This window comes from Akebia trifoliata, chromosome 4 (assembly GCF_017979445.1).
Source record: "Akebia trifoliata isolate Shusen 1 chromosome 4, ASM1797944v1, whole genome shotgun sequence".
In the NCBI taxonomy this organism is placed as follows: Eukaryota; Viridiplantae; Streptophyta; class Magnoliopsida; order Ranunculales; family Lardizabalaceae; genus Akebia; species Akebia trifoliata.
Window position 1 is genome coordinate 20,503,838 of NC_141378.1, and position 21,396 is coordinate 20,525,233.

The 21,396-nt window shown below is 35.6% G+C and overlaps 1 protein-coding gene across 1 annotated transcript; it reads right to left on the reverse strand.

Moving 5' to 3' along the window:
* Positions 1-1,326: 1,326 nt before the first annotated feature.
* On the reverse strand, positions 1,327-19,867 carry LOC147404407 (Radical SAM superfamily protein). Its single transcript, XM_086440346.1, has 8 exons — positions 19,710-19,867; positions 19,445-19,610; positions 18,734-18,844; positions 14,964-15,098; positions 14,067-14,171; positions 2,543-2,712; positions 2,369-2,468; positions 1,327-1,720 (listed from the first exon to the last, which is right to left on the reverse strand). The coding sequence occupies exons 1-8, from the start codon at positions 19,796-19,798 to the stop codon at positions 1,487-1,489; spliced, it is 1,110 nt and encodes a 369-aa protein (XP_086296472.1). The 5' UTR covers positions 19,799-19,867; the 3' UTR covers positions 1,327-1,486.
* Positions 19,868-21,396: the final 1,529 nt, after the last annotated feature.

Consider the following 21,396-nt stretch of genomic DNA (forward strand, 5'->3'; position numbering starts at 1 on the left):
GCCTTATATTTTTACTCCATACTTGTGTATTAGGGTTGCAAATTGGTTCGATTTAGGGTCAAATCGGAATCTAACCAACATAGATCAGTTCTACTAAATAAGAACCAAAATGGAATGGAATCGAACCAACCCAAATCGAACTAAGGTCAATTTGGTTTGATTCAGTTTTATGGGAGATTCAATTCTATGGGTTGGGTTGTCAATATCTTATAAACATCTTAGGAAGCAGTTTATTTTTAATGAAAAAATAAATAAATAATGAACATGAAATTTTAAAATGCAAGTCATTAATCTATCCAGAAAAAAAAAATTCATTGATCTATCCATAAAAAGCAATCATTAATGTATGTTCTAACTATTAGAAAGTAGTAAATCAATAAGAGTTTGATTCTATTATATACCGAACCAAATTTATCGATTCTCCAATTTCTCAACCCACAAACGAACTGCAACATGTTTCAAATTGAGTCAAACCAGTCCAAAACTATTGATTTGGTTTGCTTTTCAGTTTGAATTGGACCAAGTTACACCCCCCTAGTTGCACAGCTCATGGGGATTTATTTATAAATTAAAATATTAATAAAGGGTGGTAGTGAAGATTATATAGTAAAAAGATATTTTTATAATTTTAAAAACTGATCAACCTGAATTTAGGGACCTAGAATGGCTACATCCAACTTTCTTGGTTTTTGAAGTCATGGGATTTGGGGAGCCCACCTTTCGACAAGTGCTCTTCAAGAAAGTCTTTGAAAATGGACGATCGAGATTTAAAAAATTAATTCCAACGTTGTATATACAACCCGCTACATATATGTAAGTAACCAACCCAAAGCTGGTTTGTCTTACAAGGATCTTGTTAACGAGTGCCCTTAGCGCACACATTAAAGTGCAATAAATACGATTTGAAAATTGGATTTTGAACCGAAAAATACCTTTAAAAAATCTTTTAATACCAAAATACCCTCGATGCTTAATCCCGAGGCGTATTTATTGTACTTTTAAGGCACACGTTACAAAAATCCGTCATAAAAATTTAACAATATGCTAAACTGAATTTCTACAACACTACCTTCAAATTGTTGTGTAAACAGAGTTATAGGAAGTCATGTAGCAGGGCTCACTATAGAAAGCTCTTCCTGATCTTTACTTCATGGGTAAGTAAATTTATTATATAATATTCTCAACTAATTTTCTTTTCTTTTCTTTTCTTTTTTCACAATCCACAATTATATACAAAACTAATTAAATTATTTAAACTATCCAATAACCTTTTAATGCTTTTATTTCGAAAACTTGTAATCTAGAATGCCACTACTGAGAGAGAGAGAGCACAAAATTTTGACTTCAATTTTTGAATGTTTGAAGTCTTTCCCCACACAAAATCACATTTGAATCTTAACATAATGTTCCATGTTAGTCACCAATTTGCCATGAAACTAACTAAATATCAAGCAAAATAAAGGATGGATTTGGCAGGCAGTATCCATCAGACACGAAGATCTTCGATATCAGTTAAGAGATCTGTTCCCTTATTAACTGGAAGGTTCACCACCAGCTGACCGCATGCACCACTTATATCCTGACCCATTTGCATACGAATCGTGGTCCGGATATTATAGCCACCTCTAAGAATCTTCTGGAACCTTATAACCTTCTCATCATTACTGGTTCTGAAATTACTCAAACTACCAATTGGATTGAAAGGTATGAGATTTACAACCTGCTTCCATCACAAGATTGGAAATCAGAAAAGACTGAATTTCTCTCTCCCCCAATAGGAGATAATTTCAAAAGGAATGTTCTTAAATGGGAAGTTCTAATATCTTCACTATTTATCTAGTTTTCATTCAGCTAGTTTTTGAATCATCTCTTTGTTTGTTTGATTCAAAATTTGTTTAGATTCATGCGAGTCCCCAATCAATCAGTCTTACAAGTTGTAGTGATTTTTATTTTATGAGGATAGATACAAGGGTATTTTAGAAACACCGCCTTGTAAAATTGGTGATATTAGGTTTACCCCCTCGTAAAATGCAAGATTAGGTTTACTCCCCTTGGCCGTAGATCAACGTTGTTTTTTCTTGATGATTTAACAGTGAAATTTTGATATTTTCTAAAATTTGACCAAGTAATTTAAGTATTAAAGGGCATTTTGAAAAGAAAAACAACAAAAAATCAAAATTTCACAGTTAAATCATCATTGACTTGCGGTTGGGGTAAGCCTAACCTTGCATTTTGCAAGGGGATAAACCTAACATCACCAATTTTACAGTGAGGTGTTTCTAAAATACCCTAGATACAAATGGTCAATTATAACATGAACAGACTTGAAAACTTTCCATATTTCTTTAAATCAAAATATAGAACTTACCACTTGAAGCATCTCTAGCAATTTGGCAAGTTGGTGGGCATGTTGTTCTTCATCATTCACCCCGTCAAGCATGATGTATTCGATAAAAATTTTCTGTTGACTGATAATCAAAAGATCAAGATTGTGAAGATATCAGATAAGTAGAGTTGAAGAAGTCAAAGTCAGGTTTTTTACCATTTGTTTTGATAGATGTGGAGAGTATCCATTAGTTTTTCAAGAGGAAAAGCCCGTGCTGCTGGCATTATTTGGCAACGGATATCTTGAACTGGTGCATGCAGAGACACTGCTAAGTTTACATTTGGTAGATCATCTTGGAGTTTCTTGATAGCATGAATGATCCCAACCTACGAGATTCAAAGCAATCACTACACTTGTATTTCAGGTGTAACCTAATTGAGTATATGCATTATAAATCCTGGAATTCATGTATAACAATCACTTTGAGCAGTATATGTTCTGTGGAATAAAGCTTCGATGATGATGATGATCACCATAGCCAGGCATCAGAGAATGCAGAACAACTCCTAAACTAATATCATTTGGTCCATGGGCATAGTCGGACTAAGTCTGTATACCCATGTATCAAAACAAAAAAACAGGAAACTAGTAAGGTTTCTAGAAGTGCTTTCTTATGTAGTACCAACCAAATGCACTTGAAAGAATTCTCTACTTTTTCTTGGTCAAAAGTCACCAAGTACTTCTTAAAAGAGTTACCAAACACTGTCTAATAAGTTCTTTCAACTTGTTTTTTCAAGAATAACATGAATACATTAGTTGATAAAGATTTAAGATATTTCCTTCTCAGATTCCAAACACACATGTTTCTATATATTTCATAGCTTCAATTATTCCAGTTTATGGTTGAGATCACAGACATACGTTTTACAAAATCAGCAAAATACAAAACCCTGACATCAATTATTTGCATATTTTATGTACAAGGACAAGGTATTTTTAGATTTTTTGCAAGGTCAATAGGTATCGACACAAACTGAGAAGTATAACAAGGCCATCAATTAAACCAATTTTATAATACCACGTGTTTCATTGCTTTATCAAAAAGACAAATATAGTTGTTTGAAAATCTTCACTCTTCTTAATCTATGTAAATTAATATGTTAATGGACAGCTCAATCATCATTGTTCAAGCCTTATAACAAAAATCTGAGGATGGCTGAAAGAATCCTGTTTTTTTATTATTATTTATTATTTATAAGTATAATTTTATTACGAGAAGAAAAGGAGCAAAGAGAGAAAACAAAGGCAGGCAAGATGACCAACCAACAACAAACAAGCCCTAATTATCACACAACATGTCACATCTAAAAACAAAATCCTCAAAGAACGCCCTTGAGGTCTGGCCACAATGTACACCAAAAGAACAAAAGACCTAAGATATTTAAAATGAGCTCCTAAAGGGTGGTTTCCAAGCCTTTGAAGATCCTCTTGTTTCTCTCTACCCATAATCCTCTAGTAGCGAAAGGAAGGAATCCCCATAGAATATTTCTTTTTCCCCTCGAATAGAGTAAGGACCCAATTCTGAAAAAGAGAAGGTAGCCAGCTAGGAACCACCCAAGGATCTTGAAAAGACCAAAGAACTTTGACCAAACTAGAGAAGATAATTTGCATATGTGGTCCACTGATTGTTCGTTAGATTTACAAAGGAAGCAAAAGTTTGGACTCACAAAAAACCTACGAATTAAAAGATCAAGAGTAGGTAACTTGTGAAGCACGGCTAGCCAAGCAAACATAATGCGCCTTGGAAGGAACCTTTGAATCCCAAATGAGTTAGGTAGGAAAATGATCGAAAGAATGGTGAGAATGTGCAAACCCAAAGCAAAAGAATTAACAGTGAAAACATTGCTTCTAGTGTGAGTCCATTCCCTTTTGTCGTCGTCCGTCAATGTCCAATTGGCCTTATCAAGATGAGTCATCAAGTCTGGCAAATCTTGAATTTCCCAATCATTGAAGTCCCTCCTGAAATCCATATCCCACATAAGTTCAAGTCTCTCAAGGTTCAAGAAAGCACTGCACGACAACCCCTTTTTATGAGGAAAGATCATAAACCCGAGGGAATTGATAGTACAATGCTAAAGCATCACACCACTAGTCCTCGCAGAATCTCAAATTGTCTCCTTTTCCCACCTTGAACCTAATCCATTTTTTGAACTCCTCCCCTACTTTCAAAATTCCTTTCCACAGACTACACCCATACGGAGATCTCAAATCCTCACTTTCCTCTTCTCCCCATACTTGGCCTTAATTACCTTTATCCACAACAAAGAAGTTTCCAACCGAAATCCCTAGTGCCACTTCCCTAGCAACGCCCTATTTTGACACTCTAAAACCCCTAATTCCTAGATCCCCATTCTCCTTAGGCTCATAAATCACCTTCCAATTCACTAAATGTATCATCTTGACCCCGTTTTTATCATTCCACAATAAGTCCCTAACCAGTTTATCCAAACGTTTTTCCACGCTCCTAGGAATGGTAAACAAAGAAAGGTGATAGATTGGGATGCTTGCCAAAGTACTATTGATCAGAGTGAGCTGGTAGCTTTTGAATAAAATATCTTGCTTTCCAAGAACTCAATCTTTTTTCCATCCGTTCCAGCAATGAATCTCAAATGGATTTGCATCTATACCCACACCTAGTAGCAAACCTAGATAAGCAGTCGGTAAGGACTCTTTTTGGCACCCAAACATCGTAGCCAATCTAGAAACTCCCAATCCCGAACAATTTGCTTTTTCTAAAGTTGATCCTTAAAATCCCGACACTGCCTTAAAACAACACAACACACCCCTCAAGTACCTCACTTGGTTGTCAGAAGGGTCCAAAAAAACTAAGGTCATTGGCAAACTTAAGGAACGACACCTTCTCTATTCCTACAACAACATATAACTCTCCTATATTCTCGGCCCTTCTAAAGAATCAGCCCAACACTTCTACCACCAACACAAAAAATCCATTCGGGTTTCCGTTCAATATTGTCTTAGTTATTGGACAGGTCCATGGAACATCAAAAATGTTTCTTCTACTTTGCATATATCTTCCTGTTGATTTTAAGGTCTTGTTAACATATGCTCTAAGGGCATTTGTTAAAGTGCAATAAATACACTATGGAAATTGAAATTTGTACCGAAAATGCCCTTAATAAAATATTTTTTTTACCAAAATACCCTCACATGCTTATTCCCAAAGTGTATTTATTGCACTTTAATGTGTGCCCTTAGGACACACCTTGACAAAACCCTTGATTTTATATTAAAAATCCTTTTAATTTAAATATAACTAATTATTTAGATAACAATAGTCTATGGGTGTCTACATTTCAAGTCTCTCTAAGGCCCCATGTGTCTAGCATTGACAAACACGTCCAAGTCATTGTTGCACAATAACTAAGAAATTTGTAAATTTTCTACTCATTTCTAGTTTCCATTAAGGGTACAAAAAAAAAAATCTAAATGCAAATACGAAACTTGGTGGTTAAGGAGCCCTACCACGATATTGCAAGAAAACAAAAACCAACTATGTCAGACTTGCAACAAAATCTCGTTAGAATACAAAATCCCCAAAGAAAAGTTCTTTATAACCTCTAGATAACTTCAACCACAAGAACATGAGAGCTCTATTTGTTCATTTATTACCAAGTCTTACTTGGCAGAACCCTAGCCTAACTATTATTTAAATATTCTCCCTCGAATTTCAAAAAACTTACGTCGTACTTAACTTGTTCAACTTTGTTATAGATTCTCTCTGTGGCCCCACAATATTATTAATTTTTAAATGACAAAAATATGCAATGTATAAATGTTTGGATGATCAGACAGTGAGTTGTATTTGACATAAGTCACAACATTTCTAAGGAGAGATCTTTTTTGTTGTGTCCACTAACACCAAAAGCATAATGTTCTTTCCCTGAAAATGCCTTGCGGCACACTCGTTGGGACCCATCAAGAAGCCAAAACATCTCCAAGAGTTAGAATTAAAAAAGTTGTTGTATCCATTAATACCAAAAGCTTTATGCTCATCCTCCTAAAAACTCCTTGAGCAACTACACCCTTTTGGATCCCCCAAGATGCCAAAACATCTCTAAAAACATAGATTTTTGTCATATCTGTGTTAATACCAAAAGCTTGATTTTCATCATCCAGAAAATTTCCTTGTGGTGCATTCTTTTAAACAAATCAGAAACGTTGTGTTCAAGATAACCAAAATCTAGATGTTCGTCCCCCTACAAAGGCTCTATGTTACTCTTTCGGTCCAACAAAAGGCCAAAATGTCTCCAATAGAAATTTCTTGTTGCGTCCTTTATTACCAAAAGCTTGATGTTTGTTCCCTTGAAAATGACATCTTATACTCTCTTTTGGGACCACCAAAAAGCCAAAAGTCCTCAAAGTATAAATTTGATATCCATTAATAGCAAAATCTTGATGTCCCTCCCCAGAAAATGCCTTATGGCTTTTTTGGACGACGAACCCACTAGAATTTTTTAAGAGAACAAGATTGACAAAAGTATAAGATGTATCCAAAAGTGAATTTTTGTTAATGCCCACTAATACAAAAAAGTTCATGTCCTTCCCTAGAAGAGCCGTCCGGGGGGCAGAGCAAAGCTTGTGCATTGGTGTGTTAAAGGCATGTGCACGAGTGCAGGTCCATCCGAAGGGAACATTGAGACTAGCCGGAAACGGACATCCCTAATATATTTTAGATGGAGTCATCAACAGGGCTAAGAATCTTACCACAGTCAGCGGTACCCACGCTCTTCCGTGCTCGTAGGTTGACTCCCCTATGCATCCCGACTAAGGTCTCACAAACGTGCATTTCCCAACCTGTTGTACTTGTGGAGATACAACCGGAGGGATAAAACTTTGAAAAACAACATAAGGAGAAAGAAGAGAGATTTTAACTGATAGACTTCCTAATCATAACACTTAAGAAAGAAAGCAACAAAACAAAGGAAAAGTGGGAAAATGCAATCCAAAGCATAAACTTTCAAAAGGGAAAATAAATTCTTTTAAAAAAATCCCAAGAGTAGAAACCGAGCCCAAGGAGATAGAGGAGCCAACGTGTATAATGCAAACCTTCGCTAAGGCAAGTCCCGTTGTTACAGTGTGGAGAACGGAGGCTAAGAAAGATAAGGACTATGCGACATGGCTGGCCTGCCAAACAGACCCAAAGGGAAAGAAAGAGATTATAACAATCTTAAAATTAAACCTTAAAAAAAAAAAAAAAAAAAGGGAAAAAACGTATGGAATCGAGGAGTTCGAGAAATACAGGGAAAAAAGCAAAATCATTCAATTTGGAAACCGTTACCCCCTAGTACATATGAGAAATATCCAAATACCCCTAATTAGATTCACTCACAGTTTATGTTGACCCATCATTTGAGCAAGCAACACCAGTAATGACAGATACACGCATGGAGCCTGAAGGAACGGAATGTGACCTAATCTAGTAGCACAATTAGCATAGGCATCATGGGCTGAGGCTTAAGAAACAAAGGTAAAGACATTTGAATCTGAACCAGGCTCACCAATAGTTGTTGACCCAGTGCCAGGTGATTCATTCATATTAATAATCAATTTATGCTAAAACATATCGAGATTGGTTGAGCCAACTCTAAATCTTTGGGATAAGGCTTTGTTGGTGGTGGTGGCGGAAGGGTCAAAAGAGTACGTTGTAAGGCATTTTTGGGGAAGGACATGAAGTTTTTTTTTGTATTAATGGAGCAAGTAATCCGTTTTGGATCCCCCCCGGTACCCCATTTTGTTTTGCTTTAACTGTTTCCACCCATGCTCTTGAGGGTATTCATCTTACTCTTTTAGGATATTCAACTTCATTATTTTTTCTAATTGGGGTTGCAATAAACCTTCATGGAACATGCCCAAACCATCTCAACCACCTATATCTTAGTTTATCGCATACTGGATCCACTCCAACATTTTTCCAAATGAGTTTTACCCTAATTTTATCTTAGTTTTTCCAAATGCATTTTTCCAATCATCCATCTTAATATCCACATATCTACTATGCTTAATTTATTAACATGATACTTCTTAACAACACAATATTCAGTTTCATAAAGAATAGTTGGTCTTACAATCATTGTAGCGATCGGATTCTCGATTTGGGCCCCATGAGAACCCAATCTGTGATATGTGAGTTCGAGTTGCCACCATAACTTCTTCAATTGTAGATGGCCAAAAAAATTCCCTTAAAAAACAAAAGTCCTTTGCACTTTTCATTCAATATTTGACTCTAATCTAATCTGTAAATCAACACTTCCGGTAAGGGGGACTGATTAAGGAAAACGGAAGGTATTAGGCACCATTTCCCCTCCAAAGATTGTTACATGACTTCACCTCTCAAAAATATTTGATTTAAAAATTAATTTTCATTAACAAGAAGAAGAAGCAAGTAGGTAAAATTCAATATGCTACCACTATTGTTAACAAGAAATTAGGCTCAAAATCTTTCTTAACAGGTCTGGGATGAGTTCAAATTTTTATGTAAGGATCGGGACTCTTGGAGGAATAATTAAAAATTGGCAAAGTGTTAATCAGATTGCTAGATTTTGAGATGTGGATGTAACAATACATTTCCAGAAATATCGTTTTAAAGAAAAATGATCTAACAGTCTAATTCTTAAATATCTCCTTGACAAGTTGCAGCTACGTGCTGATTGCACACAATAACAGTCTATTGTAGTCAGTCCGGTATCACAAAGTCCGACCATTTGATCGTTAAGGGATTTGGTTCTACTTATCATAAAACCCTTGGACTCTAAAACTTCTATCCATAATTCTAGTTTGTTGATCTCCTATCTATTCTCATCAACTAAAACTACATCATCTACAAATAACATACACCAAAACTAGTTTTGGCTCTCTTGGCCCCACCAACCCCGTGAATATCTTAACTCTTGTTAGACCCATACACTTGGGGTGGAGGGGGCGGTGTTTCAAACAAAAGTGTGCCACAAAGCATTTCCAAAGGGACAAACATCATGCTTTTTAAGTTTTATTAGCCCATGGTCTTCTTAACATAGATGTTTGGGGGTAGTTTGCTAACCTTAGTATGTCTTTTTATTAAGTTTATATTATATAGATTGAAATTTAAGGGAGATAAAGTTACGAAAATTAGATTTTTAATTTTTTTTCTTTTAGGTTAATGGTAGCTTAAGTATTTTGCTCTTTAGGATTCAAAGACATCTTTATGCTATTTTATAGAAGCCTTTGAATAAAATTTACAGTTCTAGTTTCTTGCTTGAATGTTGAGGCATTCAACTTGGTGAATAAGGTACATCAAACTCCTCCAATTACTTCTTGGTTTACAGGCATAGTCACCAAAGTCGTCGACTTTTTAAAAAAATTGTGTTTAAATCACGATTTTAAAGATTGGCGATTAAATCACGATGTTTTGAAAAAGTCGCGATTTAAACGAAAGTTACGACTTAATCGTGATTTAAACACACAAAATGTGATTATCATTTTTTTTTTTTTTTGCTGAGCAATCTATTTTAAAAGGGTTTTTTCCCTTGGCGAATTATGCCCGAACCCCGACTTGGTGACTATGTTTACAAGTACAATTCTTAGTTCTTTCTTTTTTCTTCATTTTGCATAGGTTTCTTTGAATTTTTCTGTTTCTAAATACTGAATCAGCCCCTACCAATTGTTTCCTTTAGAGTCCCCACCCCCAACCAAAACTACCAAATCCTCTCCCAAATCAAACCACACTGTTGTTCAGCCCAAGCCAATCCCTAATTCTTAACCGAATCTTTACTAATCCTCCCCTAAATCATCCCTACTTGTTGTCCAATAATTTACAGTAACTCCAGACTAGCCACAACCTATAAGAATACTTTCATCGAATCTCCTTTAAACTCATACTAAATCCAATTGTTTTTATTAATCTAACATTATTCCAACCCTAGACTTAATCTTAGGAACCTGATTTTTCCATAGCTTCCCAAATATTATTAGATTAATACCTTAGGTTAGTTAGAAGTTCTATCTTCCATAAGTTCCTCAATTTAATATTTTAAATTCACCCTACAGGGACTAACACATTGTTCAAAGTTATTTGTTAGTTATTTATTAGAGTTCTCTTATTTGTTGTGGTAGAATCTAGTAGTTTATGATATTCATTATCCTTGCCAATTCCATCGTAATCTCAAAACCAACATCTTAGTTTTATAGTCTTGCATCAAACAACCCTTCTCCAAAGTGCAATTGGTGCAAACCATAACTCCCAATCCAATTCCTTCATAAGTGATGCTTACATAGAATGGTGAACGATTTCCTTAATTTATGATCAAAATTTTATATTAATTTGATTATTTAAGGATTAATTGGCTAATTTTATGGTTGTAAGTTTAGAAGGTTCAAAGTGGAAGAAACAAGCTAAAGATGGACTTTTGGGTACATTAAAAGGTCAAAGGGATGAAGAAATAATTTTGTAGGACAAAGGACAAAGAAAGAAGGAAAAATATAAAAAGAGATTCTCTCCCTAATTTGAATGTACCAAATCAAAATCCAACCAATTTCTCTTTTTAGCTTCACTCCAAGTTGTCTCTCTCCTTTATCCTTTCATATTTTTCTCTACCCTCAATCTATTCCATACATCCCATATTTTCTCTCCAAATCTTGGATCTCTCCTCTAATCTACAATCTCTATTTAATTTCCTCTTCTCCAAAAACCATAATCTGCAACCCATTATTATACTCAAAATCTCTTATAGTTAATATTCATCTTCCGTAACCATAACCCAAATATTCTTTTTTCACCTATTTCTCCCAAATCTCTTCATTTTTTCCTAGATCTATCAAAGAAATCAAACAGAAAAGTGAAGGATCAAAGAAGACCTCAAAGTGAAGAAGATATCGAGTTGTACTCACATCCTCCCAACTTTCTTTTTGATTTTGTTATTTGTTTTAGCCAATAAAACAAATGTTAAATTTTAAGATGATCGGCTAAAAACTTTGTTAAGGTGAGAAGGGAAGCCATAGATTGTATTTAGATTTTTTATTGATAAATTAATGTTTTAATCTTCTTGAATTTATTATTTTATTGTCTAATTAGATTTTAGATCTAATAATTTGATTATAAAATTATTTGATCTGATGTGTATTCCAATTACATCAGATGCTTGGAATTCCTTGTAGTAAATTAAGCCGTAAAATTGGTTAACAATAATAATTGATAAATTCTTTACTTTTATGAAAAACCTAATCGGTACGAATCTCAATTTTAGATTTTCTGATTAAATCAAATCTTTCTTCTTTCTTTGGCCCTTATCCTTTCTAAAATTATTTCTTCACCCAAAAGCCCATCTTTAACTTGTTTCTTCCACTTTGAACCTTCCAAACCTACAATCATAAAATCAGCCAACTAATCCTTAAATAATCAAATTAATATAAAATTATGACCATAAATTAAGAAAATCGTCCATCATTATATGCAATCATCAATAGGCTTTGTTTATATCTTTAAATTTCCTTCATCATCCTTCGACCCATTATCCACCTTTCCATTACCAATCTTTCCTACTACCAATTTTGGACCGCAAATTTCTGATGTTACAGGGGTCCACTATGGACCAACCTACCATGAAGTATTCAACTTTGCCACCCATCGACGTGACAAAATGTTCCAAATTACCTTTTTTTTGCTTGGTGGGGTTAGCAGTTTGCATAAGGAGGTTTGAACCTAAGACCTTGGGAACAACCTCCACAAGGTCTTACCACTTAGCATGTCTCCCCAAATCCCGTTCAACCAAGTTGTTCCCACGATACATCTTTAAGTTACATTCTGATCCATCTATCTGACTTGGTATAAAGAGTGTTCACTCCTCTCCTATCTTCACCTCAAGGATGGGTACATTGCAATTCAAGCACAAGAGCCGAGCAAACTCTTCTTCTATCTAAAATGAAGATTGTCACAAGAATCCAAAGGACCTGTAAATCTTCTGCATCCAAAACATAAACTGAAGGGATTCACAGTAATTCCATCCATAGCAACAAAATCACCAACAAGGTCTCCAATAAGCCAAACATAAAGGAAATTCAAAGATGAAAAGGAAGGCCATGAACCAATACCCCTCACAGACCGATTTCTCATCTCGAAAGATGCTCATTAACATCAAGCCACCATCATTGTATTACTACAATGAACCAAGTTGAATCTTAGATAGTCTAACACCACCTTATGGTAAAATAAAAGATGATAGAGAAACAAGGTGAGGGGAACCCATGATTACAGACAAGGCCAGAACAAAGTAGGACTTGGTTGAACATTTCCCAGGAATCTTGCATAATATCACAAAGTTACAAAATTCAAATTCGCTTAAGGTAGAATTTGGTTGAGAAGATCTGATCCTCCTGTTACAGACAAGGCTGGAACAAAGTAGGACTTGGTTCAACATTTCCCAGGACTCTCACAAACTATCACAAAGTTACAAAATTCAAGTTCCCTTAAGGTGGAATTTGGGGAAGAAGATCTGATCCTTGTCACCATATCAGTCAGCTACACATCCCCCCCCCCAATAGATGACTTGGTCCAAGGTAGTCAAACCAGGAATCTCCTGTTCATCCCTATTTTCTCAAGGGTTGCTACAACCAATAGATCCCTCACCAAAGACAGCTAACCAAATTTGTTTCAGCCCTTTGAGAGACAATCATTCTATTTTGCCTAATTGACAATATCTGTAAGGTGTAAGAACAAACCTCTGCTATTCGATTTCAAATCCACCACCTTGGTTCCACTAGAGAGCAATGTTTTCCTCCACAAATGTTTTCTATTTTCCCATTGGATGCAACTTGTAGTGAATAGAACACCGCTTTCCTTTCTCTATTGCCAAAGCTATAAACTCCAGACCCCTCTACGGTACATAAAGATTTCCAATTGGATGCCACACCCATGAAGGATACTTCAATTTTTAGTGAGTCTAATACATGTATGTTGTATCGTGACAATATCCTTAACATATTTGGGCACTGTCACAATGTCAAATTTTTTATTAATAACTTTGTGACGCGGAAAGAGAGCTCATTTTAATAGTCTTTTTGGTTTGAGGGGTTGTTTTCCAACATAGATGAGACCGTTTTCAACTCTTGGTTGGACTGGGGGTTGTTTTCAGCTTATAAACGCAGTCTTAGGAGTCTAATGCCTTATGCCATATGTTTGGGTGTTTGGAAGGAGAGGAACAGGCACATCTTTGCACATCTTTGAGGACAAGGAGCTCTCTTTTCAAGATCTTTCTCGTTTAGTCGTTTTTATTTTTTTAGGTGCAAGTCTTTAGAGTTTTTTTCTTATTTTTTTATTTTATTTTATTTCTTTCTTATTTTGTTTTTGTTTTTTTGTGTGTGTGTGTGTGTGTGTGTGTGTGGGGGGGGGGGGGGGGGGGGGTGGGGGGGAGGGAATAGGTGGTGAGCCTGGTAGCCTGTCTTTTTCTATTCTCATCGGGTTGGTCATCTCAACCTCCCTTCTTAATCAAATTTTCATTAACCTATCAAACAAAAGGAGCAAACTTTTGCCCGTGAATGGCTGAGAATAAGGTTTACAGCTACTTTATATGGAATATCTAGTTGCCAAAGAAAAGAACACCAACAAAATTAAAATAAAAGCTAAATTAAGTACTTATAACAATTGAAAGAAGTTAAGGTATTATGTACGTTCATATTTCGTAGTACCTACAGTTGATACAGTAATTTTCTTTGGTGAAATCTGAAATGGAAATCCCGTCATGACGGAGACAGCTTCCACTACGCAAGCATAGTTATTCAATGGCTCCCCCATTCCCTGCACACAGAACAACAATGCAATCCATTCACAACTTTATAAAACCAGTAATTATTATTTGCCCTAAAAATTATTAAGAGAAATGTTGTATGCTATATAACCTATAGGCATATCAAGCATCTGGCTTTATCTACTAACATAACTAATGAGAAGAAATAAAAAAGAAACATTTAAGTCCAGACAAAGAAGAATGGAATGAATCAGCCACTGGAAGTTGTTAAGCACAAAAATAACAGTTGTTTGGGGATTTGCTTACTAATAATTAAAATGGAACACATCTTCCATTTTCAGTGTTTGCAAACAAATTTTAAAGAAGCAAACTATCAGAAGAATCCCATTATTCTGAATTTCCGTAACATCCAAGGTTCCCAAACGACCAAAACAATACTTTAATTTAATTCCAAAAATTAAATATCAGGATGGTAGTCAAAACATTAAAATTTTCACTATTTCTATATATAAATAGGATTCATTCAGAAAATCCCCAAATATTTGGTATAATTTTACCCTGCCAAAGAGTTACAAAAAACAAGAGATGACAACAGGCTTCAGATTAGAGAGAATCTAACATTCTCTTATTAGAATTTCTTTTAGGACCAAGAATAGTTCTGAAATACTCTTGAAACAGAATGGTGAAAAGGCCGAAAAAAAAAGGTTTCTAAACTAATAGGACATCGTAAGACTGTCACTACCACAGTCAAGGTCTGTAACGATTTTATGATTGGCACAAAGAAAAAAAATTCTCAGAGAAGAACTAATGCAGCAAACAAGTTGAAGAGCTTAAAACAATACCATGAAAACAACATTTCGTATGGGACATAAGCGAGAGGCATGGACCAATTGTTCAACAATTTCTCCTGATGATAGATTGTTTTTAAATCCCATGCTCCCAGTTGCACAGAACTTGCAACCCATTTTGCAACCCACCTGTAACAAAAAGAAGAGAAGAAATAAGAGCCTACCGTATTTTTATAATTATAATTTTATTGTAACCAAGAAAAAAATACAACAGGCAGTCAAGATGCCCAACCTTAAAGAAAAGAAAAAGAAAAGAACACCTACTTCGCACACAACGAATCCCATCTGAATATAAAATCCACAAAAAAATACACCCTTAAACTCTGGAAAAACTTTACATAAAAAAAAATAGCAACCCAAAAACATTTAATGTTAAACTCCTGGCTTGAGGATCTTGCTCGTTGGAAAACTCTCCTATCCCTCTCCAGCCACAGCCCCCAGCACACTGCAAATGGTAAAAATATCCACAGGACTTTCTTCCTTCCAGAGAACAAGGAAAGATCCAAACTTTGAAAGAGCGACAATACCGAACTTGGGACCAACCAAAAAACCTCAAACTGAGAAAAGAAATGGTACCATAAGGATGAGAAAATAGCACAATGACCATAGCAAAATATGGTCCATATATCCCCATTTGATTTGCACAGAGAAACAAAAAAAAAAAGTTCGGTAACAAGAAGCCTCTTCTAATTAGATGATTAATTGTGGATAAGCTGTCGTGGTAGGCTAACCAAATAAAGAAACGGGATTTCGATGGAACTTTAGAACCCCAAATGAATGCGGATAGGAAATGGTCAAGGTCAAGAGGAGGGACAAGTAAGGCTGAGGCGAGAGATCTAAAGCGAAAAGCAATTACCTTTAGTGCAAGTCCATTCCCTCTTGTCTCTTTTGAGACCTCCCAATGAGCATGATAAAGATGGTTAGTTAAGTCTACGAGTTCCTAAAACTCCCAATTATTGAAATCCCTCATGAAACCCAGATCCGCCATAAGTTCACTTCCAACAATGTTCAAGAAAGCCGCATATGGCGAAGAAAGGGTTTAGAACATGTCAAACTAAGGGCATTTTGGGAATGAGAAGTTTTATCCCATGTTTCTTTGAATCAAGGAACCATTTTAAGAAATCATTTCAAGATATTATCCAGTCTATAGAATAAATGTCAAACTAGAGGCATTTTAAGAATTTGAACCTTCATCCCATTTCTTTCTAAACCATATTCTAGGCACACCAACAACTCCTAGAGCGTCACTTGACCAAGTCAAGGTAAAAAGATTCCAAATCATTGTTGACTAAGATCTCTTATGCCCAGTAAAGAAAAGAAAAGCACATTATAAGTTGAAAACTCGAGAGAGAAGCTTAAGCAAACGTTAGGGCATAAGCAAAAAAAAAATTCGAAGCTCGTTAGGCTGAAACCCTGAAAAAGATGGTCTAAGCAAAAGCTAGGTCAAAAACCCAAAAGGGCGATTTAGGCAAAAATTAGGACAAAATCAAAAGAAAAATCTTCCTATATCAAAAACCTGAAAAGGCAATCTAAACATTAAGGCAAAAGGTTTGATTCCTTCAATGTTTACTAGCCCACAGAAAATTCACATCAGTACAATGTTGGAGCCCAAACTGACAAAAACTCAAGAGTCAACAAAATTATCCCAAAAGTACGACCACTTGACTAAATGATCCAAGAGGGAAAGGGCATACCGATTCCATTCATCAAAAGGGAAAATTTGAATTCAAATGTTAGTCAAAATCTTGATTCCATCTTGAGCATTTCAAAAGGAAAAAAAAGAAGGAAAAGATTGATTAGCTCAATATTGTGTATAAGCTAATCCTCGAAATCTTGAAGTTCAAAAGGCTATTACCATTTGATTTAGTGTGTCGGTCGACTCTATGGTGTAACGTCTATCATCATGTTTTGATGCACACCACCAATTTGAAAGTCCACAATCTCCAATCCGAGCTCCACCTAAATAGGGTCACTTTTTGAGGAAAAGTCCATACAATCAATTTCAAAAATCCTACCCATTGGTACATCTTTACCATTCCAAGGTATCTAAATGTCAACAAAAATCTAACATGAGTGTTGTGGCAAGAAATCTTGATCTAGTGCAGATTGGTCATCATCACGAGCCCAGATATATCATGATCAAGTTTATCAAAAGAAGCCTCGACAACTCAGACCCCCCAAAGGAGGCTCTAATAAAATCTCTTCCATAAAGTTAGTTTCTTTTGAATTTTTCCATAAAGTTGGATCCATCTGAATTTTCCATAAAGTTGGGAGTTTGAATCTCTTCCATAAAATTGGGCTCATTTGAAATTTCCTTTATAAAATTTGATCTTCTCCATAAAGTTGGACCATTCTAAGATTTTTCCATAAAGTTGGGTTCATTTCAATCTCTTCCGTAAAATTGGACTCTTTTGAAATTTTCTCCATAGAGTTGGACTCTTTTAAAATTTCCCATAAAGGTGGGTTTATCTCAATATTTTCCATAAAATTGAACTCATTGGAAAATTTCTCCATAAATTTATAATTTTCCATAGAATCATTTTAAATATTTTCCATGAAGTTGGAGACTCTTGAAATTTTTCCACAAAGTTGGATTCATTTTAAATCTTTTCCATAAAATTGGATCCTATAGAAATTTTTCCATAAAGTGGGATTCATTTAGTCGTGATAATCTAACTCCCCCCACATGGCATACTCAAAATACTCTCCTAATGTGGCATGTGCTAGAATCATAGAGTTTTGCCTCAGGATACACATCCACATAAATATGTGCAGTTGTGTATCCCGAGGCAAAAAGATCTATGGTTCTAGCGCATGCCACATCAGGAGAGTATTTTGAGTATGCCACTTGGGGGAGTCAAAAATCATTACTCATTTTATTATTTCCCTTGAAGTTGGAACCTTTGGAAAATTTTCCATAAAGTTGAGTCATTCGAAATCTTTTCCATAAAGTAGGAATTGTTTGAACTTGTTCCATAAAGTTGGATTTATTTAAACTTTCCACAAAATTGGACTTCTTCCAAAAATTTCCAAAAAGTTGGATTCATTTTAAAATTTCACCATAAAGTTGGATTTCCTTAACGTTTTCCATAAAGATGGACTCATTTCCATAAAGTTGGACTTAATCAAAAAAAAATTCATAAAGTTGGACCTCTTTGAAGTTGGATTCATTTGAAAAAATTTCAAATATTTTCAAAAAGTCGGATCCATTTGAATTTTCCATAAAGTTGGATTTCCTTGAATCTTTACCAAAATTGGAATTATTTGAAAATTTTCCATCACGTTGGATGCATTCAAAATCTTTCCCAACAAAGTTGGAACGTATTCAAAATCTTCTCCATAAAGTTTGATTCCTTTAAAATTGTTCATAGAGTTGGACTTATTTGATCTTTTTCATAAAGTTGGACCCTTATGAAGTTTTTTTTATAGAGTTAAAGACATGTTTAGAGTTTTTTCATAAAGTTGGACTTATTTAAAAATTTTCCATAAAGTTGGATTTCTTTGAAGGTATCCCTTAAATCTGAATCCATTTGATTTTAGTTCGCAAATTTGAACTTCAATCTTTATGGTCCACAAATTTGGACTTTGGAATATCATGTCATCTCATGCATTCACTGCACACGTACATTGTTTGTGAGTTTTATCGACCTTCATTTTTCATCGTCGGTGAAAGAAGATCAATAAGACCTGATATTCAAATCTAGGAGAGTTCGCTCAAGTAAAGAGTTGCATATTTCTATATTATAGGGAAGAAAATATGATACCTGGGATGATATGCAAAGGGTTGCCCTTGGACCTCCAGGACGGGTTTTTCCAGCATATCTTCCCAAACGTGTATCGTATCTCATAATCACAGCCTCCACAAAAGCTCCATTCTGGCAATAATAACAATAACAATGACAGCAAATAAAATCATTCAAAGTAGTAAAAAACCAAAATGTAACTTCCTATTCTCCATATATAGCTCTCATAAGAAAACATTTAAAAAAAATGCTGGGCTAGATTGTAGAAGTGATAAAGAAATTGAGCTCGCAACAGATATGAGCATTAGTATACAGATTCATCCACTAATGCCAACCAGGGAACTTTAAATCAAATGCGGTGATACAAATATCTAGTTAACGGACAAACTGCTAGTGTGGATTAATATATATCACCAAGAAATACCAAAGCAAATGTGTTTAACCATTTAAAAATAAAAATAAAAAAATTCAAACCCTTGAATGATTAATTGGTTCCAGAGGACCTGTTATTGCGCATTAATCTATATATCACCAAGAAATCCCCCAGCGAATGATGCAAAGTTTTTTAACCGTTTTCAATAAATTACAAACCCTACCCTAGAATGATTGATTGATTGATACCAGTTTTGAGTTTCACTTTTATGAATCACTAAAGAAGAGGTTGAGGTTAATTTCAAGAATTACTTGATAAAATTCTAACAACAACAACAACAACAATGGTCGATAGAGTACCTGCAACTTTATAAGAAGCTTGGTGGTGACGTTGTCGATGGATTCAACAACCGAGTGGAGGATTGAAGTTGTCGATCTGAATTTTGATTTAAGCAGAGTGTACGCAGATGAAGGCAAGGACGGCACTTTATCCAAATCATCATCATTAGGGTTTTGAAGAACATGTCTGCTCCATTGACAATTACCACACAAACAAAATACATAAATAAATAAATAAATCATTCAAGATTTTTTAGGGTTCTAGAGAGAGAAAAGGGGGTTTTACTTCCATATGATGGGGATGAAGTTGGTGTTTATTCCTGATTTCTCGAATTCCCTTCTGATCGCTCCCAAATCAAAAACCGAAAACGCCATTACCGCTGTTTTTCTTTCTTGTTGCTGGTATTGTTTGTATCCATTAATTCCATGCCTACCAAAAGTTTTAAAACTCGTCCGAGTCATTTTTGACTCTGTCGAATCGGAACGGACTCGTAGGGTACTACTGAGAGAGTTTTTGAATGTGAGCCAGTATGACTGTAAAGTGTAAACGGGCGGACTCGGGCCATGTCCATCCTGATCCTAACCCTAAGGTGTAAACCCCTGCCATGTCTGAAGTGTAGTATTAGGCCCGAGCCTACTTTGCTGGTTTGATTATGCCTATCCCTAATCCTAGGGCATAAGGATCCATATGTAAATATAGTCTTTGTAGAGGCAAATTCGAGTTTTACCTTTTGTTACTATGCTCTATTGCTCAAGAAGGTATGTTATATGTGATCGTACACGTGTCATAATCGAGTAAGTGGTACTTGGAGTAAGTCAGTAAATCCAACCCTACCAAGCAATAAGGTAAATCGAGGTAATAGCGTCTAATCTGATTAATAGGGTAAGACAACATAAGGGGAGACCTGGCCTGCTTAGCAGGGTAGGCCTAATTCAAATATCTGCACAATTTTGGATTACGTATATCAAGTCTGGAGATCTCGGAAGAAATCTCCCAAGAACCTTGGACTCAACCTCAGATATTCAAATTCCATTTAGGATCCTTGCAATCATGGGATTCACCATAATTGCATCCCGATTAAAGGGGAAATCCTGATTTGAAGGAAGAATCTATAAATAGAGGAATTAATGAAATAAAAATGATCTTTTTGGCCAAGAGAATAAAGGCCGAAATTGTTTTTCTTTAATATTGTTATCTCTGCAATTCTAACTTGGGCGTCAGAGGATTATTGGCAAGTACCACATCGGTGCTTACAAAAGGGACTTAAGAACTACTTCGGATCAGTAAAACAGAGTTGATTAAAGTAAAACTCGATTTCGCCTCTACAAATTTGACACCATCCGTGAGAATCACTACAGCAAATTGATTTCAATCGAAATAATGGCGATAACCACCAAATCTACCAAGGGAAATACTCATCCGCCAGTTGCGCCTACCATAGAGGCTATTCTCTTGAATCAGGTTGAAGATATGAGAATGCAACAAGTGGAGATGTAGAAAAACATGGATGACTTAGCTGAACATAACCGAACGTTGAGTTAGTATATGGAAACCAGCAGATTGAAAGGCAAGATCTCCCACCTCCTGACGAAAATGATCACGATTCAAATGCAGAAAGCGATTTTCAATCGCGAGACCCAAGTAGGAGGGAAAACATTGAAACCACGACTGCCACAACAATTCAAGTTGAGCCTACGATGGGTTTGACGCGAGAGGAGGTTAGAGATATGATTTGGAAAGAAAATGAGGTAGTAAAGAGCACGGATATCGGCTTGATGGCTGCACAAGCTGTTAGGGAAATTAAAAAATCATCATTCACTATTGAGATCTTGTATAATGAGATCCCAAAGAAGTTTGTAGCACCATGCTTGTGGCGCCCCGCCAAACACTAACACAAATTCCAATGCCAAACCTCAAGGTACTAGGTGGCACCTCGAAATTTCGGCATGGTCTCCTCTGTTTATGTTAACGT